General features: G+C 54.7%; 6 protein-coding genes across 6 annotated transcripts in view; 3 read left to right on the plus strand and 3 right to left on the minus strand.

The window, feature by feature from the left end:
* Positions 1 to 1679: 1679 nt before the first annotated feature.
* On the minus strand, positions 1680 to 2042 carry CHGG_02380 (uncharacterized protein; the record flags this gene model as incomplete). The annotated part of the gene is made up of 1 exon (XM_001228895.1): positions 1680 to 2042. One exon carries the CDS (start codon positions 2040 to 2042, stop codon positions 1680 to 1682), a length of 363 nt encoding a protein of 120 aa, XP_001228896.1.
* Positions 2043 to 2611: 569 nt separating this feature from the next.
* Positions 2612 to 10193, plus strand: CHGG_02381 (uncharacterized protein; the record flags this gene model as incomplete). Its single annotated transcript, XM_001228896.1, has 18 exons — positions 2612 to 2785; positions 3024 to 3220; positions 3480 to 3535; positions 3605 to 3626; positions 4016 to 4181; positions 4325 to 4489; positions 4604 to 4705; positions 4773 to 4968; positions 5265 to 5369; positions 5451 to 5493; positions 5660 to 5685; positions 5782 to 6074; positions 6191 to 6754; positions 6810 to 8234; positions 8730 to 9073; positions 9128 to 9589; positions 9643 to 9758; positions 9892 to 10193. The coding sequence occupies 18 exons, from the start codon at positions 2612 to 2614 to the stop codon at positions 10191 to 10193; spliced, it is 4758 nt and encodes a 1585-aa protein (XP_001228897.1).
* Positions 10194 to 11169: 976 nt separating this feature from the next.
* CHGG_02382 (uncharacterized protein) lies at positions 11170 to 15176 on the minus strand (the record flags this gene model as incomplete). The annotated part of the gene is made up of 3 exons (XM_001228897.1): positions 11170 to 11285; positions 11390 to 12844; positions 13037 to 15176. The coding sequence occupies 3 exons, from the start codon at positions 15174 to 15176 to the stop codon at positions 11170 to 11172; spliced, it is 3711 nt and encodes a 1236-aa protein (XP_001228898.1).
* A 1301-nt stretch (positions 15177 to 16477) lies between these two features.
* Positions 16478 to 18589, plus strand: CHGG_02383 (uncharacterized protein; the record flags this gene model as incomplete). Its single annotated transcript, XM_001228898.1, has 1 exon — positions 16478 to 18589. One exon carries the CDS (start codon positions 16478 to 16480, stop codon positions 18587 to 18589), a length of 2112 nt encoding a protein of 703 aa, XP_001228899.1.
* A 1433-nt stretch (positions 18590 to 20022) lies between these two features.
* On the plus strand, positions 20023 to 20541 carry CHGG_02384 (uncharacterized protein; the record flags this gene model as incomplete). Its single annotated transcript, XM_001228899.1, has 2 exons — positions 20023 to 20188; positions 20261 to 20541. The coding sequence occupies 2 exons, from the start codon at positions 20023 to 20025 to the stop codon at positions 20539 to 20541; spliced, it is 447 nt and encodes a 148-aa protein (XP_001228900.1).
* Positions 20542 to 21468: 927 nt separating this feature from the next.
* CHGG_02385 (uncharacterized protein) overlaps positions 21469 to 25560 on the minus strand; it is a gene marked incomplete at both ends in the record, with an annotated part of 4776 nt that continues 684 nt past the window's right edge. The window contains 4 exons of the mRNA XM_001228900.1: positions 21469 to 22270; positions 22896 to 23506; positions 23578 to 24411; positions 24776 to 25392. Coding sequence (XP_001228901.1) covers positions 21469 to 22270; positions 22896 to 23506; positions 23578 to 24411; positions 24776 to 25392 — 2864 coding nt within the window. The remainder of the gene's footprint in view (positions 22271 to 22895; positions 23507 to 23577; positions 24412 to 24775; positions 25393 to 25560) is intronic.

Raw genomic sequence — 25560 nt, forward strand, 5'->3', positions numbered from 1 at the left:
AACCTGGACATACCAGGGAGGTTGTCGGCGTTAATTTGATGACATTGCGATCTGTCCTTCCATGCGTCGCGAGTAACCGATGACTGTTCACCAAGTTGTGAGAGGGTTACGTCCCGGCACGGAGGACATTTCCCTCACACTTTGACAGGGTCTTGCCAGTACCACGCCCTCCCGGTGGATTGGGATGTTCTACACAATTAGACTGGTACTTTCCGGTGCAAAGATTGAATCATCGGAAAGCAGGTCAGTGATACTGGTCGTGACGCACACAGGGCCAGGGGGCTACTTGCCCTTCGTTGTGCCGCAGAAATCGAACTCCGAGCAACAAGTATTGAGAGGGCAAGTCTTGTTTGCGGGCACTGCATATTACCGCACTCGGTATGGGCCTGGCAGTTTTTGGTGAATCCGGTACCGCAGTACGTCGGTCCATATCCGCACCAGCCGTCCTCTGGAGGAGGGTGGGTAGGTAGTCAGTGTCTCCCTGTCCACCACCGAAACAAAGGCCAGAGTAAGACGTACTACCACAACAAGCGCCATTAACGCAGGGCTCTATTCCGCATTATTAGCCATGTGCTAGCGTAGAGACGCGAAGGAGGGAGGGACAGAGCTGCAGAGACAAACTTCCGGGTCCTCAAGTGAGAGGTCTTCCCGTCTATGCAATGCCATGGACTCTTTGTAATCCCGAGCCCGTCGTTCCAGAGCGGAAAACCTTTTGTTGACAACATGATGTGGGTGATGGCTTTGCTCAGCCAAAGCATTGCCCAACAGTACAGCAAGCACAAACTGGGAGAGTTTCATCATGCCAGTGCCTGTGAAGCTCAGAGCTTTATCAGTGTCTTGGGAAAGTCAGGTCTGCTACGTGGAAGAAAGGAGAGAAGCGCAACGCGATATTAGTAGGTACAGTCATCCCGCGGACGACACAGCCGCCGACAACGACGAGCGCGGCGTTGCAAACCACCACTACCGCCGCCACCACCACAACGGGAGGAGTGGCGCCGCCGGCGGAGACGCAGCCCGGGGCGATAGCCAGCTGTCAGAAGTGGCAACTTGTGGTGAGCGGCGACGGCTGCTGGGATATTGCGGATCACTACGGTATCTCGCTGGACGACTTTTACAGATGGAGCCCCGGCGTCGGATCCGGCTGGGAGTCCTTGTGGCTGGACTATGCGGTTTGCGTGGGAAGCTAGGGCTACAAGTACCTGTGTGAACCAACAGGGGACGAGTTCTTCCGGAAGGCTATGTCCAGTCCCGTCCTCAGGGTCTCAATACTCATCCGAGAAATGCCATGGTTTGCCCAGACGCGGAGCACTTCTCCCTCTTCCTGTTTTAGACCTCAACCAGTGGTACTTCCAACTTTCAGCATAAGTCTCTACCGTGACTCTGTGCCTGTAACTGCGCAGGTTTTGCTGTCTGCTGTGATTACATGCACGTATCCCGGTGACATCGGGACGCCGTGCTGTGGGTCACTCTGTGCCAGAGACGACATAGAGCGTGGACGTGGTGTACTCGACGACTATGACCTGAATGGGAAGATGCCCTCGTCTACCCTGCACCCATCCTCCCTCTCCCAAGGTAGCTTTATCCACCTGAATCTTGTACACCTTAACATACGTTCACAGAAAGGTGTACGGATATTGAGGTCGCGAGTCTGCCGCTCAAGCCCTCTTGAATAGGTAGGCTTATGTTCCACAACGAACGCGAGTGCCGAGTCGGCGTCCATTTCCCACTTGAGCCCAGTTGTAGGCGCTCGGGAGATTTCTGTAGTAGGCAATGTGCCTCGAACAGAACGCCTCGAGGCCTTGAGGGATGTCGAGCGTTTCTGGCGCTAAACTGTTCCTCAGATCATAGTAGTTATCCTGTAGCTTCTGCAGCTCTTCCAACATCAACTCCTGCCATTTATTGCCGCAGGTTTGGATCAAAGCCGGATGGTACATAGTCCACGCCCGGCTGAAGCCGACGAGCTTCCCGCCCAGGTAGTTGCCGCCGTGCGTGTCTCCCACGAGAATGCCCGGCGAGTGGATTGCTTGTAGGTCCGCCCACATGCCCTGGACTTCGTCGGAAGTGGTCCATTTCTGGGAGACGAGTTCCTTGACGATGGCACGAACGGGCAGTTCGCGGTACTGCCCATGCCGCCCCCAGAAATTGTCGCCATCCAACTCGCCGGCGTTAGCATCGGGAAGATGACCGGGCTCACCCGTCACCTTCCAGGCCAAATGGGCCTCCTGCTGCGGGGTGAGAAGGAGTTATCCCAAGGCCTTGACAGTCAGGTCCTCGCGCTTCTCCTCCTTGAGACGACCATATACACGGCACTCGCAGTTGAACGGGTCAAAGTAGTCGACATAGAGCTGCGGGTTGGCGAGCGGCAGGGCAAGATCTCCGAGGTAATTCTCAACGAGGTAGTCCGAGCGGCGGAAGTAAAACTGATTAGAGAGTAGACTTCAAGTCGGAATCCAACAATTAAAGGCGGCAGAGGCGAAGCAGAGACTGGCGCACTGCATCGTCACGTACCATCTTGAGTGCAAAGAAACCAGCTCCGTTGATATTGACCTTCCACACTTGAGAGTCCACGTCGTTCTCCCGGCCGAGTTGTTGGCCAGGAGCCGACCGAAAAATGTTAGACAAAGTCACAAACTGGCCCGGCGACCACGGTCTCAATTTTCAAGCTGCAGTGCTCCGCCAACTTAGCGGAGCAAAGCCGGTATCAGGAAGCCGCTTGTTATTCGCTTGTGCGGGCGAAGCCGTTGATACACGATTTACGCCGATGAGCGGTTCAATATGGAAGACGGTTCGGAAATGAAGCCATTTGCATCATGATCCATTGATCGACGGCTTCTCAAGAAGACGTTTCTAATGGCTGAAGCTGCTGATAAAAGTGAATTATTAATGTCTGGCTTGACTAACTCAAGTCGTTCAACGACAGTTGTTTTAACTTAGCAATTCATCATATGAGCCACCAGTTTTTCCAGCGGCTTACACTAAACAAGCTAGTATGTAATAGCTCATGTGCTACTTATTTGCTGAAGCTGCTTAAATTTGTGAGCCGGTTTTACCAGCGAGCCGTTCCTGGGCCACGAGCCTTTCCTGAGGCGCGAGCCGTTCCTGAGGCAGCCACCCACCAAATTGACTTAGCGAATTTGACGCGTCGGTACCACGCCATCCTTTCTCCCCGCTGTGCCGCCCGCCCGTCCCGTCTCTGCCGCTGCCCGTGGTGCCCGTCTCTGTAAGTCAGCCCCCTACTTTCAAGGTTGTGGTGAAAGCCATTGCCCCTGGTTTCCAAATGCCCTCGGTTCCATTCGCTGCAGTTCACCACGACTTGTGACATCCAATGCGCGAAGATGCCCGGGCATTCACGAGTCATTATGGCGCAACCAATTGCGATGGGACAGTGTCTGGTACTTGCCCTTATTACCTGTTACCCCCGACGAAGTTTGAGCTAGGTACATAGGTAGTTGACATATGCTGACGGGACTTTCGGACAGTATCTCTACCAATCCCGACTGCGTCGTGCCACCCCTCCAGGCCTACTTCAAGCCATGTATGCCCGTTCCATGCATCGTGCCACAACGGCTCAAAGCTGATAAGATGTTAGCCCGTACACTAACAGGCCTTCTCCACGCAAGAGGCCGGTATGTCCAGTTCTTTTGCTGGTCCCTGTATTTGCTTAAGGCTAATGGAACCCGGTTAGCACTGACAACACAAGCCTTACTTCACGCCAGGCAATACCTTGTACGTAGAAGAAGGGTAGAAGGCTGGCTTCAAGTTCTGTATATGACTGATTCGACTAACCGAGATCACTGCGTAGTCCTCTATCACTATACTCTCGCCCCCGGCGACCCCTCCTTTGTTAGTATACAATTATGGCGTTGGAGCTTGTGGGAGGATATGTAACTAACCTGGTATAGCATCATGTCTAATCTATGGGGGACCGAACTTGACGATAACCTCGTCGATCCCCTCCTGCGAGGCGTATGGCACATTGGACACTTGTGTTTTGCTGGCCAGTACGGGCTAACAGAGTGTTATGGAAGCCGGGCGCGGACGCCAACCCCAACCCCCCCCAGCAGAGCACCAGTACCAGCACGGGTACCAGTACCAGTACCAGCACCAGTACCAGTACCAGCACCAGTACCAGCGCCAACGCCAACGCCAACGCCAACGCCAACGCCAACGCCACCAATCCTGTAAGGCTTCAAGTCTCGTCCTTCCTTTCCAAGTTGTGAATGAACCTAGCTGACAGTTGGACTACAAGCTACATGCAAAGAGTTCCTTGGTATAGTACACTGGCTGCTGTCCTCTGCCATTTGACTGACATCTGTTGTGGCAGACCGAGAGAGAGAAGACCCTTTGGGGCAAAACCTCGATGGACGTTCGCCGCGTTACCAAACGCCGCCGTAGACCCGAGCCCGAGCCAGAACAACCGGGTTCGAATGATGACGCAGTGGCGGCCGAGATGGCTAAGGACGACGCCAACGAGCGTAAGCTCACAGACGTGAGTTTGCGGCAAGTTTTCTTGTTCCACCAGCGCAAGCCCGAGAAGGACGAGGAGGTAATACTACCCCTGTCTAGTTATTTGGTTGTTAGTTTCTAATTAATATGGCAATAGAACATTAAGAGTATTTACGGCGACGATGTGGACCCTTTCGGCTTGGAGTGGCAGGAGGCCCGTACGCGGTTCATGAACGACCAGAAAAACTACAAGTTCCGCGTGCTCGAGCATATGGAGGCATGGATCTGTTGGCAATTGTATGGTGGCTAGCACTAATATATGACAGAAACTACTTACAACCCATGCCGAGCACCCTGAGTATACAAACATACTCAATGTGGAGCTGCCAGTCCCTCGGGACTACCTTAAGCGGATGACGGATGCGGCCTGGGCGGAGGAGAGCTTCTTTAAAGTGTGGACATATATGGAGGGGCGGCTGGACTTCAAGCGGTCTTCTAAACTGGGACAGTACTATATACGCAGTAAGTATCATTCGCATGCGGGTTAGGTTGTGCTAATGCGAGAGGGAAGCGATGTTCAAAGGCCTGGCCCTAGAGGTAGCAGAGTGGTATGTACTGTATACGCAGGGATTGGTGAACTTGGCTTTGGGACTGACTATTGGTGTTGGCGGGTAGGATGCGGGTCAAGAAGCAGGACGCGGACGCTGGTATTGCTCGCCGCGTTAAGTTGTTGTCGTACTACGACGACATGCCAAAGAAGTCGGGTATGTTATTATTTGTCTATGGGATTGCGATGCTTACTGACATCATTGTAATAGAGTATAGGAGTCTCAACGAGACTCACTTTGCGTGGGTCTTCGAGCGGCAGCGCCGCCAGAAGAAGCAGAAGAAGAACTCCTCTGCGACGACCAAGGCCAACCTCGGTAAGTAATCCCTCTCCCTCCCCCCCAAGCGTCTGGTATGAATGGCTTGGGTAGGATTGCTGATAGCTATATAACATGTAGAACGATTTGTGATTGACGAGGCGCCGCCGTCGGACAGGGAGGAGTAAGCGGTGGGGGGTTGTGTGGGCGTTTGGCGTGTGTTTTGCCTTTTCCTTCATTATTAGCATGATACCCATTTGCTTCAAGTTCAAATTGCTGTCAATCCAAAGCTTCAATGATCAAAATTGGCAATTGTGTTGAAATGAAGTAGTCAAACGCCGTGGAAACAGTGGAAGCAGTTGCGATCGTGGTAATAGTAAGTTCAATTGAAGGTTGGTCGAAGGTTCAGGTTTTTGGTGTATATTGAAATAAGCCCCTTTTCGGCCTCACAACGTACCTTCCATGTTAATAGGCCCGGGCACAGGCACCTTCCAGTCAATAAGCCTTTACAACAACTCAAGAATTTTCAACCACTCCACCTCCCGCCTCCCATCTCCCACTTTCTCTCGCAAGTCGCGTCGTTATCCCTCGTCGTATGATGTCCTGATTCTTCATGAAGCTCAGAGACGCCACGCTGCTTTACAGCATCGTGCGAAGAAGGCGATTGATGAGAGTGTCGTCGTCGACTGCAGAAGCGCGAAGCTGCAAAGCGCCAGCGCCTTGACTCGACCGACCGGGAACGTGGCTCTTCGCCTCAGCGTCCTCGTCACAAAGAGCCGACCGATAGCGACGGCGATGGCGGCGATCGGGAACCGATCACATCTGCTACTGTAGGTTAGACCAACTACTCATGTACCAGATCACTAATCTGCTGCCTGTAGGATTTCGACGACTTCGAGCTTGCCCGAGCCTTGATCGATGTAGTGAACGAAGCAGACCACGTCGTCTATCCCAACCCCGAGACCGAGGAGTATCAACTTGCAGACGACGGTCCGCTCCAGCAAGAGCTGCAGAAACTGGCCGAGTACCAGTATGCCGCTGATACCATCGAGAGCCACGACGATGAAGCGGAAGGCATCTCCGCCGCCGATGAACATGAAGAGGAGGTGCTAGATACCATCGCGGTTGCCGCACCCTGGGACACCACCGGTCAATACCAAACCTCCGAGCCCGAAGACCCGTTCGCAGCCTCGCAACCAGTTGAGCAACACCGTAAAGCACACGACCTGTCGGAGTTTGCCTTGGGTTTAGGCCTGTATTGCATCATTCACAGTGTATCCCGCAAGCAATACTCGACTCTCCTTCAACTTCTCAAACTGCTTGGTCATTCCGATAAGATCAGTCAGTTGCCCGATAGCCTTGACACTCTGAAGCGCCACGTCCGGGAATCGATACCGCGTATCGACATGGGTGTGGTCAAAGACCTGCCGCTGAACCCTAAGAAAGTTGTCGTCGTCCCGGATGTTGTCGGTAATCATGTCGGGTGAAAGCCCTACACAGGACCTCTTCTTCTTGAACCCTGTGGACCTCCTTCGCCGCATTCTTAGCTCCCGCATCTCCAGCACATTACACTTCGGTATGGCTCAACTTGTGGATAACCCGTCGGAGGCGTGGCATTCGATGCAATGGGCCGGCTCGGTACGCACCACCAGCGGCGAATTCGCATACTATCCGCCCTTCCCTTCCATGGAACCCATCTTCCTTGGCGACATTATCGCATACCAATGCGCGTTCCCAGCCTGTACCGGCTGCCATGAAAAGGTCGCTACAAATGTCAGGGTCGCCACGAAAGTCCATCTCGGACAGATCCAGGCAATGTTCCGCGATCATCGCGATAGTTCCCGTCATCTCGGCAACTTCATCGGCGACCCCAGCACCGGGGCTGAGAAGAACACGAAAGGCGATGTTGTCCTGGTTATCTCACGGATATGTTCTGGCAAGTTCATCAATCGACAGTTCGTCCAGAAGGGCAAGGCGATCAAGATCAACCCAGCCGAAGATACACTAGATGACGACGAGCTGGTCCTTTGCATGAGCCCAATGGAGCTTATTTCACCAGCCATGGTCACCGGCCGTCGCGACAACATCCGCTTCGACTATGCGTTTGGCAGCAAAGTGCGGTTCCCGGGTGATCCAATCGCTAGACGTGAACAACCATTGATCACCCGCATATTCGACCGGGAGCATATGGCGCTGGTGCCACCCTGCCTAGTCTCTCTGGTCCCTGGTGCCCTTGAAGTCGATGAGTTTGGCCGCGACTGGCTGGTCAAGACGTTCGCTCAAGGTGCAGAGGGTCGTGTCCGGTGTCTCCCGTGCCTGAACTTCAACGATGGCTTTGGCCTGTATCGCACTATGACCAAGTCCATCATGGGCTGCTATCTTCAGATCGCCGCTATGCCGAGAAGCGAACACACCCGCCAGATCAACGTCCTACCGGTTACACTGGGACCACATGGTGCCAATATGCACGATGTCATGAAGGCCTTGGCGCCGCTGAGAGCTCTCGACCGTGGTATTGCTGTCGATATCAATGGGGAGCGCACTATGCTGTGCGCATCCATCTTCGCCCTGACCGGCGACATGCCACAGCAACAACAGAACTCAGGGTGTCTAAGTGTCGCGGCCAATCTTAGTTGCCGATCGTGTCTCGTCACTTCCAACAACCGTGATGACCTCGACGTCGACGTGATAGGCAATGCCCGTGGCCATATGGAGATGGTTCGCCTTCGTCGTTGGATGGATGAGGAACTGCACCAAAAGTACAAGAAGGAGGCGTTTTCGACCAAGCACGGTATATCTCTTGAGGCGCCTGCAGTCATGTATGTCGCCCCAGCACTGGATCTTATCGGTGGTCGCCCCAGTGATGCCGCACATTCGGAGTTCAATGGTATCACCAAGATGATACACCAGCTTCTCCTTGACGCAGTGAGTACCCCCTTGATATAGCGACCAAAGCTGACATAGAGGTATAGGCTCTGAAGCCCGACAGCGTCGTTGCCTACACTAAAGCCTTGCGTCGAATACCGTTCCCACCCGGATGGGCTCGAATCCAATCCCCATACAATGTACTAAGGTACAGTTTGCAGGAGCATGCCCGTTGGTCTGTCTTGATGACCATAATCTCGCTATTATGGTTGAAGGAGTCTGACCTCAAGCGCCCTTTTGCCCGTGCAATGAAGGCAGTGTTTGATCAGTCCAAGCTGACAGCTAGCACTGCGTGTTCAATTGACGCAACTATAGCCACGAAGTTGGACGGTAAGAGCCTTATCGACATTCTAACTATCACCTTGGCTGCGATCGTCAAGACAAACTCGGCCTTGTCAACCCCTGAGATGACTATAGAAGATCGCGACGACAAGGCGATGCTTGAGAGTATTCGCCTTAGCAGACGGTTATTTCAGCTAATGTGTGAAGCTGCAGCGCAGTCCACTGACCAATCGACCCGTGCTGCTCGTCGTCGTGGACGCGGTACTGCGGCAAACTCGCGCGCAGCTTCTGTGGGCCCCCGCCGTGGCTGGCGGGATATCAACACCAGCAGCAGCAGCCGCCATGGCCAACACTATGGCTACGATGGAGATCGAGGAGGACGATGCTGTCGACAATGATGTCAACATCGACCAGCATACCGTCGCCCAAAAAGCCCACAAGTATCGACAGTGGAGCGCTCGCCCGAATGTGCATATCGGCCTGCACTACATCGACGTGTATCGCCGGTATGGATTGGTTTCGCTGTTGATGGTCTTGCCAGGAGAGATGAAGCATAAGTAAGTGGTATTGCCCTCGAGTGTTAAGCCACGACTGATGCGCTTGGTGGACAGGCTATGGAAGAACCTTGTGGTTACGATGAACCACCGCAACCCCGAGAAGGACTGCCTGTCGTACGAGAATATGATGCAGACTGTGCGCCTTATCTTGCTGGATGGCTTCCAGGACGAGCCGGATATAACCAAGAAACTGAAGAATCTTGCAGCATCGGTACCGACGTTGTTCTCTTCATTGCTCCCGCACGACGAGCTTGCCCGAGATGATGCAGAGGACGAAGATGACTCGTCCATCACACTCAGGATCGTTACCGACGGGTCTCATCCAGCGGCGACTGTATTGATAGCGGTCAAAGCCAGGGTATACAAGGCGATGGGTTTCCCCACTCGCGAGGCTGAATTCCAGCCGGTCTTTGCTCGGCAGGTTCAGGATGCATACCGGGCTGACTATGGTAGGAACATCATCATGAGTACCAATTTACGGGTACGCTGGTGGAAAAAGGTCTCCTTCGCAGACAGGTATGTACACGACCGCCCCCTTCCCTACTACGGCGCATTAACGGATCATTTAGCAACAACCCGACTGGGGCTCGGCGTCTCGTTTGTCAGCGAGGGCAGTACGTAGCTTTCCGGATAGCTGGCGACATCGGCCGGCTGGACCACATCATGACGCATGAACCCATTGCAGGTTAGTCCACATTCTACACGGGCCACGGGGAGCGCCCTCTGTGCCATCTGCAATCACTGCTTATAGGCAGCCCCCCTTGTCTGGTGGAGTTGCGTACCAGGTATGACTTGCTAACAATGCCAATGATCTGCAGGCACAACTTATGTCTTCCTCATCGTTACTCCACTCCGCAAGATAGAGGCCTCGGAGCCTCTCACGGGCCTTCCCTTGATGCAGATTGCTCAGCCCGGCCAACATATCGGCATGGCACAGGAAGATGATCGCTGTTGCCAGCTGATTGTCGGTTTACCCGCTCTCCATCGCAGCCGGTTGTACATGGTGCCATTCACCACCGAGGCAGGAGAGGATGGTCGGCGCTTGGTGACCAACATCAACCACGACCTCACTGACGACACCCAGCTTCTCTGTGTCAACTGGCGAGTGCAGTTCACTTGATCACAACACAGCATATCCATAGTGCGGCACGACGGGCAATGGGAGTATGGCACAAGGCAACTGGGTGGAGCCAGGGGGCGAGCATGGATGCAGGTTGCAGTAGGCTGGTGATGTAAGCGATATATGGAGAGGTGTGGGAGAATAGTTGTTGGAAAGGATGAGTAATCAGACTGCCTCAGGCTCACCTTGGTAAGCCCCAGGCACCAGACCCGAATTGGGGACAGAGAAAAGGCGGCTTCCGAATCTGCGAGAATCATCAATCAAGAAATGTGACGAACCTACTTCAGGACCCTGTCCTGTTAGGGTTCAGCTTCGGTTGAAGGTAATCTCTCAAGGGTGCTTAGGTTCGGTGCAGCCAAAGGGTGCACAACAAAGACTTGTCTCAACAGTAGGCTTTCGAGCTTGTAGCGAACTGTAGTTGTGATTGCTAACTGGAGAACTCCTAGAGCTCTCTAGTACGAGTGACTATATACTATCTAGTATCACCACTCTGTTAGTGATAATCGTCCATTATCACTGACAACTAGTGATAATCGTCCATTATCACTGACAACTAGTGATAATCGTCCATTATCACTGACAACTAGTGATAATCGTCCATTATCACTGACAACTAGTGATAATCGTCCACACACACACACACACACACAATTTATTCCGCCCGGCGGGCCTAACCCGAAAGGGCAACTATCATGCAATCTACTAATACATATCCTAAAATGGATCCTGATCTCATGAAGCCCGTACATCCTCCTTTTCTGGCTTATCTCCTTACAATTTTGCCCTCTCTGCTGCGGATGCTCGTGGGTTAGTTGTACGAATAGTAAGCTGGCTTGAAGGCTAGTCTCCAAGTGTCCAACGTCCTATCTTCGGCGGCTGAAGCGCGCTTACTCCGTGTGACACGAGATGAAGGGGGTTGTTAGTCGGGGTTTAGGATGGTGAGGTTAGTTTGCTTCATTCTGTTGTTGTTCAGTCCTCAGACGACCTGTGGCAATGGCAAAACGTATCGTCGCCCGCACCGCCCGCATGTTGGGGGACCAGTCCTTGTCATCCGAGGGCGACTTTCCTCCCAGGTAGAAGGAGAGGTTCCCCCTGTGGACATCCGTACATTGCAGCATCTCCCTACGGTGTTGATCCCATTGCTTGCATCGGAAGAGGAAGTCGGTCCACTGTCTCTCTGGCTTGTCCACACGTACACTGGTCTGACGGTGCTGCTTTGATGCGATGCAGGTATGTGTTGAGCTTGGCCATGCCTGTTCTAAGCTGAGCAAGCACGCCGGCCTCGCTTCGGGACAGGTGGTCGTATAATAGTTGGGTGTGCTTCCCTGGTAACGCTATATCGACTCTCTTGGAATGTCTGCCCACTTTGTCAGGTAAGGACGTGGGCGGTGCCCGCTTTGCCCATGCGATACGGAGGGCTGTTGACCGCATGGCAGGATCCTGCGTTTGTGGCGTAGCGTCCTGCCGTGTTGCTTCCTTTGCTTTCGCTTTGGCTGTGTTCAGGAGCTCGTTTTTGGTACCCGCTTGGATCCAGACGACCGAGATCGTGTTTCCCGCCTTGCGTAAGGCACTTATCGCATCGTACGCCTGACAGAGATATTGTTGTCCTGATTGCTGGTGTGGTCGCTCCAAGGCCATCACGGCTGCCTTGTTGCTGGTGGCAAGGATGATCTTTCGGTACCTGATATTTCGAATCAACCTCAACGCGTACCCAATAGCCGCAAGCTCGCCTGAGAACGGGTTTTGCTCCGACCTGGAGCCCAGCGTCACACTAAAGGCTTCGTTCCTTGAGCCATCTCGCATCGGCAGCGGGAGACGGACGACTCCTCCGATCCCGACCATGTTGTTTCGTGCGGAGCTGCTTACGGCGATCCGGACCGCCCACTCTGTCTCTTTTTGCTGGATGCCCGTTCTGTCAACCGTAGTGCGGACTCGCCTCTCCCATGGCGCTAATACGACGGGAGCGATGGTTTCGAGGCTGTCCAATGGGACGTCCTTGAGGAGATCTGCTACTTGAAAGAAAGGGGAGCGGTAGGATCTCCGGAACTTGCGCATCCGGGAAGTGGTGTTGCGGAGTGGATTCGTCTCTGGTAGGGTGTGGATGTCCGTCCACATCTTGATCGCCCTCTTCCAGAATCGATCTTGAGCCGTGGGGATGTGAGCTTCTGCTTCTGCTACGCGTGTTGCTACCGTGCTGAACGTTCCTATGATCCCTTGCGCCGCGACCCTCTGCACCCTGTGTATGGCCGGCGCGGTCTTCCAATTACATTGGTGCATCCAGACGCTGGATGCGTAGTCCACCACTGGCGCGACCATGGCGGTGAACAGCTGCCGCGCCGTAGCCGGGGATAGACCACTGAGCCGTTTCAGCTCCATCGCCGCGCTGAGCCCTTTGGAGGCCGCTCTTGCGATATGCTCCTTATACCTGAGCTTGGCATCCATGACCACTCCAAGGATCTTAACGTGGTCTTTCGGCTGAACATCTTGACCCTTGATCGTAAAGGGCTCCGAGTTGGCTTTATAGGCCTTGCGGGTAAAGTGGATGACGGCTGTCTTGTCTGCTTCAAATGTCGCTCCGCTTCTCTTTTCCCAGTCTAGTGCTTGGTCGATGATTGCTTCGATGCCCTTGCGTGTGCTTTGTGCCGTCGGTCCTGTGACCCAGGCGGTAAAGTCATCGACAAAGGCTATTGCACCAATCCGTTGCTATCGATCTTTCGCTGGACCAGATCCGCGTTGAAAAAGAGGAACAAGATAGGGGAGAGGGGCGAGCCTTGGGGCAGGCCAGCCTGTGAGGAGGTCCCGTCGTTCTGCAGCATGCCCGTTGACCTGGATAGAGGCCGTACGGTCAGAACAGAAAGCTTCTGTCCATCGGCACAGCTCTTCCGGGATACCACGTGCCCTCATCCTCTGGACCAGCCGTTCCTTGCAGACTCCGTTATAGGCTCCCTTGACATCGAAGCTAATGAGGCTGACAATCTTCCGTCCTCTCCAGGCCGTGTAGATCTGCTCCTGTAGAAATACCAGCGCCTGCTCTGCTGATCGCTGCTTCCGCGCGCCGAAGTGGTTGGTGGGCAGGAGGCCGTAGGTCTCCACGGCGTGGGACAGCCGTTCCGCGATCACCGACTCCAGCACTTTGCCCAGCGTTGCTAGGAGGGAGATTGGTCTCCACGCCTTTGCGATGGTGTAGTCCTTTTTGCCCGGTTTCTTGAGCGGGATGATATTAGCATGTCGCCACTGGCTGGGAAGGGCCCCGTCCTCCAGTGAGGCACGGAAGAGCGCCAGTACATGGTGCTTGACCACCTGCCAGACTTCCTTCCACACCACTGCCGGCAAACCGTCCTCCCCTGGTGCCTTCCAGGACTTCGTTGCGAACAGCTGTCGTTCGACTTCCTCCATCGTAAGGATAGGCGTCATGATGGGTGCCCTCTGTGGTCTTGGACCTTCATCGTCGATCGTATCGGGCAAGGCCGGGAAGAATCTTGTTAGGAGCTCTTCGGCCTGTTCTCTATGATCGGCCGTGGATGTACCATCTGCTCTAACAAGTTGCGGGATCCTTCCAAACGTGGTATCATCTCCGGATTTTAGATACTTTGCAGCCTTCCAAATGTTGTCGTTGTCCGCAAGGAACTCGGCCCAGTGCTTCTTCTTCTGCTGCCGGATGGCATCGTGGTACTGTTTTGCTGCACCCTTTGCCAATTCCTCAATCTCGGCTGTGGTCCAACCTGCCCGGCGTTCCGAGCGAGCGCGGTTCCTCCAGTGCGTGTAGATGTGACGTAGCTGCGTCAGGTCCGTAGTCCACCATCGCTTTGCGTATGGCGATGGCCGGGCTTTGGGAGTGAGGGAATGAACCGCGCCTGAGACAGTGGACATCAGGCGGTCCGTTCTCTGCTGGACTGTCCCCTCCGCTGGGGTGTCCCCTAGTGTATTTGCAATTTTGGCTCTGATGTCTTTCCATGGCGCGTTCTTGAGAAGCAGTCGGTCGTGGTGCGTCGGCACAGGTACCTCAATATCGAAGACTGTTTCAATCGCGCGGTGATCTGAACCGTGTTCCGTTCTATGGACTCCACATCTGATCACGGCTTCTGCCAGTTCCTCCGAGGCCAGGACCAGGTCGATAGTCGAACCGTATCCACCTGCTTGCCATGTTATTGTGCCCCTTGGGAGTAGAGTGCTTAGAGTCAGCTCGTTCATGAGGTCGATGATGGGGTCGGCTTCCCCTTGTCTCACGGATGAGACGTCGTCTCCTCCCCACATTTGGTCGTGGCAGTTGAAATCACCTGCAACCACTATATCGACAGTCGTTCCTACGCCCCGTTTCGCCTTTGCTACCACCCTGCGGAGGTTCTCGCAGGTGTCTTTTAGTGCCTCGCCGTCCCCACACGGTACGTAGACGGACGCGACCAGGACTACGCGCTCCGGGAGCCGTATGACTGCTGCCGTGATGTCCGGGGAGTCCACTGCCACCTGCTCGGCTTCCACGATTTTGTTCACCCAGAGCATGCTCCGGATAGCCCATCTACCTTCCTTCAACGTGCACGGGATCATCTTGGTCCATTTGTGATGCTCCATAGGGGTCGTCAGGAGCCGTCCTTGGATCCTCCGCGCCTGGGGTTCCTGAATGGCTATGACGGCAGCGTCCTGGATTGCCACGTCGTTCATCAAACTATCATGCACCTCCCCTTGCTTTCTGACGTTCAATTGGATGACCTGAAACGTCCTATTCATGACGAGATGGATAGAGCTTCCGGCAATTCTTGCTGAACGATTCATGTGGTCCTCCGCACAGAACGCACTTCGGTATAGCTGCTGAGCACTCGCTGTGACGGTGGCCCTCACTAGCGCACATTCCACACACTTGAGGGTTCCTGCACTGGAAAGCTTTGTGGCCAATCTGCTGGCAGTTGTAGCATTGGTTCGGCCGCGCCCGACGTTCGAAGATTCCCGTGTATCCCGATTCGCCTCTCGCGTGGAAGAAACCCTCATTGATGAGCCTCTTAGCATCGCCGGCTTTGGTGATATATACCACCATCGATCCATACGCTTTCGCAGTGTCCTTCCGGCTCAACCAAGCCAACTTGGCGATCTGCACGTCGTTCTCTCGGCCCAGGGTTTCCGCCGCTCCGGGGAGTACATTATCACTGACAACTAGTGATAATCGTCCATTATCACTGACAACTGGTGATAATCCAGTTCTTATTGGTCCTTAAGCGATTGGCTGCCGGCGTCCTGCGCTGTCGGCTGTGGCCGCCCTGGCCGCCTCGGGGTCATTCCGTGACAAGAAATCAGTTGAACCCATTTTAAATTTCGACCCCAATGAACCCCGTGTCCTGCGCTGTGCCAATATTCGTTAAACCCGTATAACGTCCAACACTTGGACCCCGCTCGCGTTACTGAGCGGCTCGTGGTTTGGAACGGCTCGTGGTTTACAAGCCATATACTAACCGCTAGGCAGCGGCTTGTTGCCAATTCAACAGCTTCTATAATTGAACCGCTTCATGCATATGAGCTACTCATTTCTCTGAGCGGTTCAATGGCTATGGAGCCGCTGATCAACGAAAGCGGCTGGTCGAAACCAAGCCGGGATATATTCGCACTTGCCAACAAGCGGCTCAGAACCTCGAGCTGGATTTTAATGGTAAATCAACAGCTTATTGAACCCAGCATGAGACGGCTAAGAACCAACACAACCTCATCTATGCCATTCTTAATCCGTTGGCTCCAGGTTCGTTCAACCGTTGAAACAGCACTTCCCGGTCGACGACTCGGCAGCCCGCGGTCTGAGTCCGGTGCCAGGCAGCAACTACGATATTCAACGCGTCAATGTCGGTTAACCGTTCAGCTAGCTCTTCTCATTCTCTCCGGCAACCAACCAGCAGAACCGAACTAAACAGACTTAGTTACAACTGTCCGGAACCATCTTTTACTCGATATCCCCAAGTAATTACACATCTCGAAGACTCAGCGACCGTCGCTATGCCTGATTACCCTCCTCGAGGTCCTGTAGCGCGAGAACCCAAGCATTATCCGTCATGGTCTTCCAACTGCTTTTACAAGTTCCCATTATTCGTTGCTTGGTTTAACGAGGTGGTCGCCTAGGGTATCCCTACCTGTCAATGGGCCTGCATGAATTCGTCTCGACGCCTTCGTCAGTCGGCCTATCTATCCGCCGAACCCTGCAACACTAGAGTCCTTGCAGCCGCGCAGCAAATCTGGGTGTCGTTGAACGTGGAGCCCAATGTCGAACTGTCAAAACCTTCACACAACTCCCTCGTCGACGCGCCACCATGTCTCGATACGGCAACCACGTGCAGATGCCCGTGTCGGCAGGTGACCCCAAGTGCGGCCTTTGTGTTGCACAGTTTCGGGAGCGGTGGTCCTCCTTGCCTGAAATCCAAAGCCACGCAGAGGATGGCTGCCCTTACTGCGCCAACATGCTGGAGGGACTCCTCTACCTCATCCCCGACCTGGAGACGCGCTTCGGTGAGGATGCAAGTTTCCGATTCTACCGCAGCCGCGAGATGACCGTGTATGCCGACCCGAACGGCTCTCTCAGCCATGTGTGCCCGGAAGAGACGATCAAACTGAAGTACCGCTGGTTCAAGGTAGATCAGCCACAGCCATATGAGCCGGGAGGGGACACGGCAGCAGAAAGCAGTTTCACGCAGGCGAATACCTGGATCCAGGAGTGTCTGGCCAACCACAAACTCTGCGGGAAGGATGAACCCTCTACACTCCCTACGCGGGTGCTAGATCTTGGCGAGCTCGACGGTGAAGAGAACGGCGAAAAGTCGGATATCCGCCTGATCGAGTCATCCGGCCAGACTGGGCGCTACATCTCGTTGTCCCACAGCTGGGGAGGCGAGCACCCGCTTATCACCACGACAGCCACTCTCGACCAGCACAAGGCAGGGATACCACTCAGCAGCCTGCCGGCCACCTTCCGGGACGCCTGCCACATCGCGCGGCGGCTGGGCGTCCGGTACCTGTGGATCGATTCGCTGTGCATCATCCAGGACAGCCCATCCGACTGGGAGCTAGAAGCCAGCCGCATGGCGAGCGTCTACCGCAACTCGTGGCTGACCGTGTACGCGACCGCCTCATCATCCCCCAGCAGCGGCATCTTCCGCCGCCGACAAGCCGTCTGGATCGCAGCCGACGACCCGGAGGACGACACGCTAGACACGCTCTTCCCCGAAGCCGCGCAACTGCGCCGGGATCTCCGCCTATCCCTCCGCTTCGCCCCCGCGCACCCAGACTTCTCGCGCTACGCGAACCCAGCCAAGCAGCAAGCGCAACTCCCGCTGCTGGCGCGCGCGTGGGCGTACCAGGAGCGGCTGCTGGCGCCGCGCGTGCTGCACTTCGGCCCGCACGAGGTCTTTTGGGAGTGCATGCAGCGCCTGGCCTGTGACTGCGGCGGCATCGACGAGGCCTCGTCGCGCCCCGCCCACATGGGCGTCTACGCCAGCCGCGACACCACCGGCCAGCTGCCGCCGAAAGTCTCGCACTACGCCGCGCTGCACGTCGGTACCAGTGCGACCGCTAAGGCGAAGAGCAAGAGCAAGTCCAGCGAGGGGAAGCGACAAAAGAAGCTGCTCGCGCGGTGGGAGGAGATGGTGGAGGAGTATACGAACCGGGCGCTGACGTTTTCGGGGGACCGGCTGCCGGCGTTTTCGGGGGTGGCGGCGGAGATGGTGGCGGCGCTGGGGATGCGGTACCGCGCCGGCCAGTGGGAGGAGACGCTGCCCGAGGCGCTGCTGTTTGAGCGGACCAGCGTCAATGCCGTGGCGAGGCTGGCCATTGACGACGTCCGCCCGGCGCCGTCGTGGTCGTGGGCGTCCCCCGATGCGCCGGTGAATTTTCTGATCCCCCTGGCGGGGCCGCCGGAGTGGGCTGGCGCGGTTGTCGATGCTACGGTGCTGGAGGTGCGTAGCGTTCCGGCGGGGAGGGATGAGCGTGGGCAGGTGAAGCGGGGCGAGTCGTATGTGATGCTCTCGGCAAAGGTGGTGGACGCGTCGCTGTGCTTCGCGGACGATCCGTACCTTGTCCCGAATAAGCCGTGGACGGATATCCGGGATGCAGTGGTTAAGGGCATCAAGGGCCCACAGGCTGCCTTGGACCAGCTCGGGCCTGGGACGTTCATGGTTCGGGTGGGCAAGAAAGAGCCGGCGTGGTTTGTCCCGGACGTGGCGCTGTGTGATGAGCACGGTGAGTGGCTGTGGAAGGGTGAGGACAAGATTTGCTGTGCGAAGATCATGGAGTCGCAGGAGACCGGTTATTGGCTTGTTCTGAGACGGACTGAGGAGGAGGAGCCGACTTATGAGAGGATCGGAGTCGTCAAGAACTACGAGGCCACATGGCCATCGAAGGGCGGCAAGACCTCGATCAAGATCGTGTGATACGAGACAGTGCTTATGCCCATAACGACTATCTCTTAAGATGCCTCGTCGATTTCCAGTGGGTGGGTGCAACTTGTTGAAGCACCCGAAAATGGCAGCACGGCCCAGCCAGATTCGACGGCCAGAATTGACAGCAAGTTGTACATTTGATATCGAATCAACAATGTTACTTCTGGATTAGGCACCGCCCCGGGCCTCTCTCATCACCGTTATCCGCGAAATAATGACATGTTTCCCATGACGGGCTGCTAGTGTCCATGTCATCTTAGCAAACAAACAGCCACCTACGTTATCATTTAATATTATCTGTTGAATAGGGAGGTTACCTACCTTAGGTAAGGTACGAGTCTACTTCCTTTGCTGCAATTCAACTAAACCGCTTGCCAGCTTCAGTTTAGAAGGGCCGGTTGGGGAACTGAACTTCACTACAAGAGATTTTGAAGCCCGTCTACGCATGCCACGGCCCTACCATGGCCTCGGTGAAGAACTGCGACTGAACTGATCGAGCACTAAACAGCGGTAGACCTTCTGCTTGGTTCGGAATCCTAACTCGCTCGATCTCCCCGGCAAATGTTGATCAGGTGAGATATTCCAACCCAGTATTGGCGGAACTGTTATGTGGTGTGGAGGACATGACAATTGTTACTCTTTTTGAACATCAGCTAACACATCATAGCCTACAACCGTCTGCTTGACATCACAACCAATCCCGGCCTTCGTGTTCAAACTTGACGGGAGGCGGTGAGGGGCTGGCCTGAGAAATTTGAGTGGGATGACCGTGCCGCGACTCCATTCCTCCGTCTTACTCTCACCACCATTGGATCTCCAGTAGCTCGTGTCTTCCCGCGTCCAACCTTTGAACCACGACCAGCGTGCTAGCGGATCCCGCGGCAAGTTGTCGGAGCCTTGGGCGAGCAATTATTCAACACTTACCGGAAAGTCGGGTGCTTCATGCAGTCGTAGCGCGCTACAGGGCTGAAGACCCGGCTGCTTCCTGCGTCCCGCTGCCAACGGACGCTGCAGCGGCTTCTGTCGAATCATATTAACCGTATCCAGCCGATCTGGGGTCAGCTGCTGTGTTGTTTCCAGCGCCACAACAAGGATGCCAAGCCCCAACTTCGTATTACCTTGGGTAGCACAGTGGTTCCCGAAAACAGCGTGACATCGTGGATGGCTGGATTGCGAACTGGTGATGTCTGCGTGGCGTGCCTCGCATGGGCCTGCCTTGGCTGACGAAAATAACCGATGATGCATCGAGATGGGAGCTGGAGCCTGGACGCCACGTTCGGCTAATGTGGGGGTGGGCGAATATAAAAGAGACGGCCCAACTTCGAGCTGTTTCTTAACTTGGCCGAGCTGTCGACATCAGTCCACTTCATTGCAACATATCATCTCATCTTGAGACTCAACGGATAACACCCCCAACCAGCACCATGAAGTATCTCAGCATCCTTGCCCCGGCCCTGGGCCTCCTGGCCACCACTTCTGCCATGCCCCTCGAGGAGCGTGACGACGTCCAGACCGTCCACCTCACCTTCCACGGTGGCCCGGCCGAGTACTCTCTCGCCATCCCCGCCGACGGCACCATCCACCCAACCAGTACGCAACCCCCCTTCTCCTCCTTCACCCAAACATACAACACCGCCCACTAACACCCCCCTTCACACACAGACAACAACATCGCCGTCAACATCATCGACGCACCCGACTACAACGCCTACTACCAGTGCCAGTTCCATATCAACGGCGACGCCACCCTCGCCAGCAGCATCTCGTCCACGGGCGTCAACCAGATCCTCGTCGGGCCCCCCTCGCCCATCACGGGCGTCAGCTGCCAGGGCATGTGCGTGCCCACCTACGGCGACTGCTACCGTAACGGCCAGTATGTGGGTCCTTGCTGTGCGGGATACTGCGCGGCGAACAAGTGCAGGCCGTGGGTTAGCCCTTATTGAGGAGTGGGTTGGTGAGGTTCAATGAGGGTTGAGGGTTGAGGGGGTTGGTGGGATGGGTTTGGGCTTCTACTGTACATATTTTTGGGTTTAGGAGGTTGCTACGTCCCCATTGGCGGACTCCTGGAAGGGAAGTCACCTACGGCAATATTTGAATTGTTGGATTATTGAATCGATCCTCGCCCCCGCCATCGTGCCCGTCTCCCTCGCCGACTATGCGTGAGGCACTTGGCTGTGTTACAATCCCATCACATGTGGACGTGGTGTTTTAAATATCCTTATTCATTCACTAATTTGGGCCCTGTGCCCGGAAACAAATGCAACGGGTATTATGCGTCACGTACTCCATCGCCGTATCATATTCCCCGTAGACACGGCACGGGAGCACCAGACAGCTCACAGCCCAGCACGCACACGGAGGCTGCCACTCAAGGTCCAAGAGGACTACGTAGGACACGACACTTTGGCACTGTGGTTTATGGAGGGCTAGCGCGATCGAGGTTTGTTGTGGACAGGTAGGGATTTCCATCACCACAATTGAGGGTATTGGTGAAAGTACCTAATCCATCTGCGCCCAGAACGACCAAGGTAACATGTATGATGACTGGATGTACCTACACGAGCGGTTCTCGGTTTTGAACAATTAAGCCTCTCTGCAGCTCTATACATCATTGCCCAAACGCTTTCAGTGCTTTAAACTTGGTCTATCAATAAAAGACGCGGTCCAGCGGGCTTGGCCGTCTCTTTCGCAAAATGTTCCATACTGTCAAAGTGAGTGCCTGTGAACCTGAGCCAATATGTTATCGTCAATTAGCAAAATTCCTTCCATAGACACGTCGATAAAAGAAGCAGATTCTAGCTTCTAACACGAATCATCCTAGAAACAACCGAACCTAGGGTGCCACCTTATTGACATATCAGGGACCTTATTTACCATAACCACCGCTTGATATTTAGACTCGGAAACCAAGAACCCCTGTTTGTCAGGTCCATCGGCTCCTGATTCTCAGCCATCGGCTCTTGATGCTCAGACATCGGCTCTTGATGCTCAGACATCGGCTCGTGATGCTCAGCGATCGGCTCGTGATGCTCAGCCATCGACTCTTTGAGCTGCCGCGTCCGGTACTCAGCCATCAGCTTTTGGAGTTTCCGCGTCTGGTCACTTCCAAATAGCTTCTCTAAAACACTCTCGACTGTCAACGAATCATCGTCCTCAAACTGTGCCTGCGGATCTGCGCCATATAGGCAAAGCAACGCACTCGCCTGGTACCACGACTCCCTCACGGCCGCGGTGAGTTCATGACTTTTCAATCCCGCAACGCACGACGTCAGAAAAAGCACCCACACAGTCCTCCGACCAAAGATATCCGAACTTTGGTTTGGGTTTTCATTGTGCTCCAGCAGCAGGCGAACTATATCAACGTCCACCATCCGCGGGCCTCCATTGAGATGGAACAGCTTATTGATCGGACGGAGAGCAGTATCCAACAGCGGTCGGCCCTGTTTCTGCGGTGGTCGGGGGCCGGCCGCGAGCTTGGCCCGGACATACCTCACCAACCAGTGCCTCGATGGCAAGCGCGAGGAAGCTGTCCCCTCCTCAAAGTACTGCGCTTCCCAAAGAGTAGCCCTGTTGCTCCGTAGAAGATGCCGATCTGCGTGCTTGTTGTTGACGCCGATTAACTTCATCAAGGAGCTCGGCGATGGGGGAGGGGGCCGGTAGCCGGGTTCGGCGCTGCGTTTTTCGATTTCGTGGGCGGTAGTAGAGGAGTTGGTGCGTGAGTTCCGATGATGCTGGCTTTGTCGTCGACGGATTTGAGTAAAAAGAGCATCATTCGACAGAGGGATAAGAGGGGGTCAAAGTATGGTCGGGGGGCGACTATTTCTTTCAGCTGGCTGTAGTAACAGTCTCGGAGAAAGTCTCGGACCGTCCGGTGGAGGAAGTCTACTGCAATGCGGCTGACGCGACCGAGGGTCGAGGAGCGGTAAACTTGTTTGAGGACCAGGAGGTCGCCGCATCTATTCTGGATCCGAGCTTTCCACTGCTCCTCCGTCTTCGAGACTTCCTCGTCGTCGAGTGGACGTATCGGTGCCTTCATGGCATAGTCAGAATCACAGTTCTCCGTGCCGATCAGGGAGAACAAGAACAATGCCAGCGGCTGGGCTTGTTCGGTCGTTATCAAGAAGATCTGAGCCATCTCGACACGATGAACATGCTTGACACGCTTGATAACATGCTCGAAGTAGGCCTCCAAGTCTGGCGGGAATTGGCGAACAATTTCCCTTAACGTATCGAATCCTTCGTCGCGGTTCACCGCATGAACCAGGTCGCGGGTCACAAGGTAAACCCAGAGCCATACCCCCTGTGATTGCTGGGAAATCTCGAGCGATGATCTCCTCGCAGCCGGCCTTTGGAAGGCTTGTTGAACTTGCCATTCATCTGGAGCTCGGCCCGAACATGGGTTCTCATGTCTTTTTCGGTGTAGTGTTGGACAATAAGCGAATTGACGCTCTGTTCAAAGGACTTGAACAAGGCCCTCGGCCGGCTCGACACGCAGATCTTGATATCCGCCAATTTGGAATCGGAGAAGTATGACAAGAAACTGAGAACGGTCTCTTCGTCTCCGTGAAACTCGTCAAGTCCGTCGATGAAGAAACAGTATTTGGTGGACAACCCGCTCTGCGCCGCGATAGATTCAAATGCTTTCTTGAGGTCATTCAACTCCCATCTCTCGTGGTCCAGGCGGGCGTCCGAGCAGAGAAGCTGAGCTAGCTCGGGGGCCTGTTTTAGAATCTGGTAAAGCAGCGACTGAAAAAGGCCGACTTGAGACTTTTGCATCTCATATCCCTGGTTCCAGAAATAGAAGCTAGCGGTGTGTAGCTGCGCGGAGCCAGCCCACTCTTTGAGAGCGGCGGCCGTTCGGTCGTGCTTGGCTGCGAACTTGATCAGGGTTGACTTGCCACTCCCTGCCTTCAATCGTATGACAAGACGATGTCAGTCTTTGGAAATACTTGACTTATAGCGGAGGCACTTCATCATACTTTACCGCTAATCCAGTATATGCCCTTCCCATCCTTGAGCCACGCCAGAAACTTTGTCTTCGTTGAGTCGAAGAGCCAGTCGTTTGTGAACTTGTCGGCATTGGTTATGTCGGACCAGCGGCGTAACAACTCGGGGAAGTACAGGCTTTTGATGACTCGGTATTGCTTCTGGCAGACTGCGCTTTCCTGGACCAGTGAGTCGAGATGCTTCTTTAAGGCGACCAATTGCCCATCTCGCGCCTGCTCGCTCTCAAAAAGCTGCAGGATATTCTCCTGGATTCTATCCAGCTTGGAGTTGTACTTGATTCCCAGCTCTTCCTGGGACCTTTTCAGGGCAGAAAGCTTCGAAAGGGTTTCTGAGCTACTTCTCCTATCCAAAATCATCTGCAGGTTGCTCCTGATACGAGCATCCAAGTTCAGGATACGGCGGTGGAGTTCCTCGATTTCTTTTTCTTTCCTGTACATCCGCAACGCCAATCGCGCACTCTGTATCGTCCTGGATCTCGAGGCGCCGTTGATCTTAAGCTTTTCAACTACACCTCGGAGTTCCTGTTCCAATCTGTCGCACTCGGTCGCCATAGCCATGATGTGTCGTTCTGCTTCGGAAAGTGAACCGCCTTGAACAACCGCTTGTATCACTCTGAGGTTGGAGAGGCGAACATCTTCTAGAACGACTCCGATCTCATGCACCCTAGGGAGTGTCTTGTGGCCCGAGTCTCGAACCGACTTGGCAGCGGCGATAATCTTTAGACTGAAATCAATGAATGCGACAATGCTCGATGCGAGGCCGACAAGCGCGAATGCCTCGGCCATCTCTGGCCGAGAATCGGGATCCTATCCGGGTGGTAACTGGGTTTGGCTGGTTTTTAATGAAGGGCTACTATGGTTTCAAGCTCTTACTCCAAGTACCGTCTGAGAAAAGGGAGGATGATGTGAGAAAAGAAAAAGCCAAACAGTGATGGAATCAAGCATCATTGAACCCCGCTTTCCGCGCTGCGGCCTGGCTTGAGTGTAACATACCCCCTGACTCCCTAATAACGGGGTCTTACTGAGGCACCTCAGTGTGAGAGACCCAACGTTGCTGCAGGATTAGCCAATTGATCGCAGACAGGCGGTATGGTCCGGACCAACCACCGCCATTCGATGCCTTGGCCCGCTACCAGTTAGACCGGTTAACCGGGTCAGTAAGTTTGCAGACCCTGAGAAACTGTTCCTGTATCCAGACGACTTGGCCCCCACGCAGCCCACGACTGATGAGCTCTCCGCCCTCCTTTGACAGTACTTTGATCAAGCTATTCAAGTGAAGCAGTGCGTGCGAAGGGCCTTGAACCAGTATATGTCGCTTGTAATCGAGGAGGCTCATCGCCTGATCCCCTCGGAGATATTGCGTACGCACGGCTTCGTCCAAGTCTTGGTCGTGGTAGTTGGGGATTCTGATGGCTGGGTCCGCCAAGTCGTGTATGCCTCCGTGTTTCTGGCGGTTGCCCAGGTAAAACGGCATGGACCGGCAGATGGAGTCCACCAACTCCCTGCCGCGATTGGGATCTGGGAAATTGTAGATGGTTTGCTGCAGCACTTCGGGGGGCGCTTTCGTAAGTAGATAGAGCTGCATCCGTAGGACCATGAGCCGGCAAACGCGCCATACATTCCAAATGGTGGCAATCTGGACGGTGGGGTATATGTCGCAGAACCCCGCGTAAGTAAAGGTGTCTTCTTCGGGTTTTGCATAAGGCTGCCATGAGGCCGGCATCAGCTGAACCCAATCCAAGAGTTGTGCGTCAACTGACGCAGCGTCCTTCCACCAAGTGGCGAGGGCTAGACCATCTAGGTTAGTATTCTTGGGCCAGCCCGCACATGAAAGTGGATAGTCTCTTTTGCAAATCGGCAATCGAGAGCCCGATCAGGTCCAAGACTGCATTCGGGGTAGCTGGCACAGAATCGTCCAACCCCGCATCGAACCAAACATCCAGGTCCGAGGTGTCG

This window comes from Chaetomium globosum, genomic scaffold (assembly GCF_000143365.1).
Source record: "Chaetomium globosum CBS 148.51 scaffold_2 genomic scaffold, whole genome shotgun sequence".
In the NCBI taxonomy this organism is placed as follows: Eukaryota; Fungi; Ascomycota; class Sordariomycetes; order Sordariales; family Chaetomiaceae; genus Chaetomium; species Chaetomium globosum.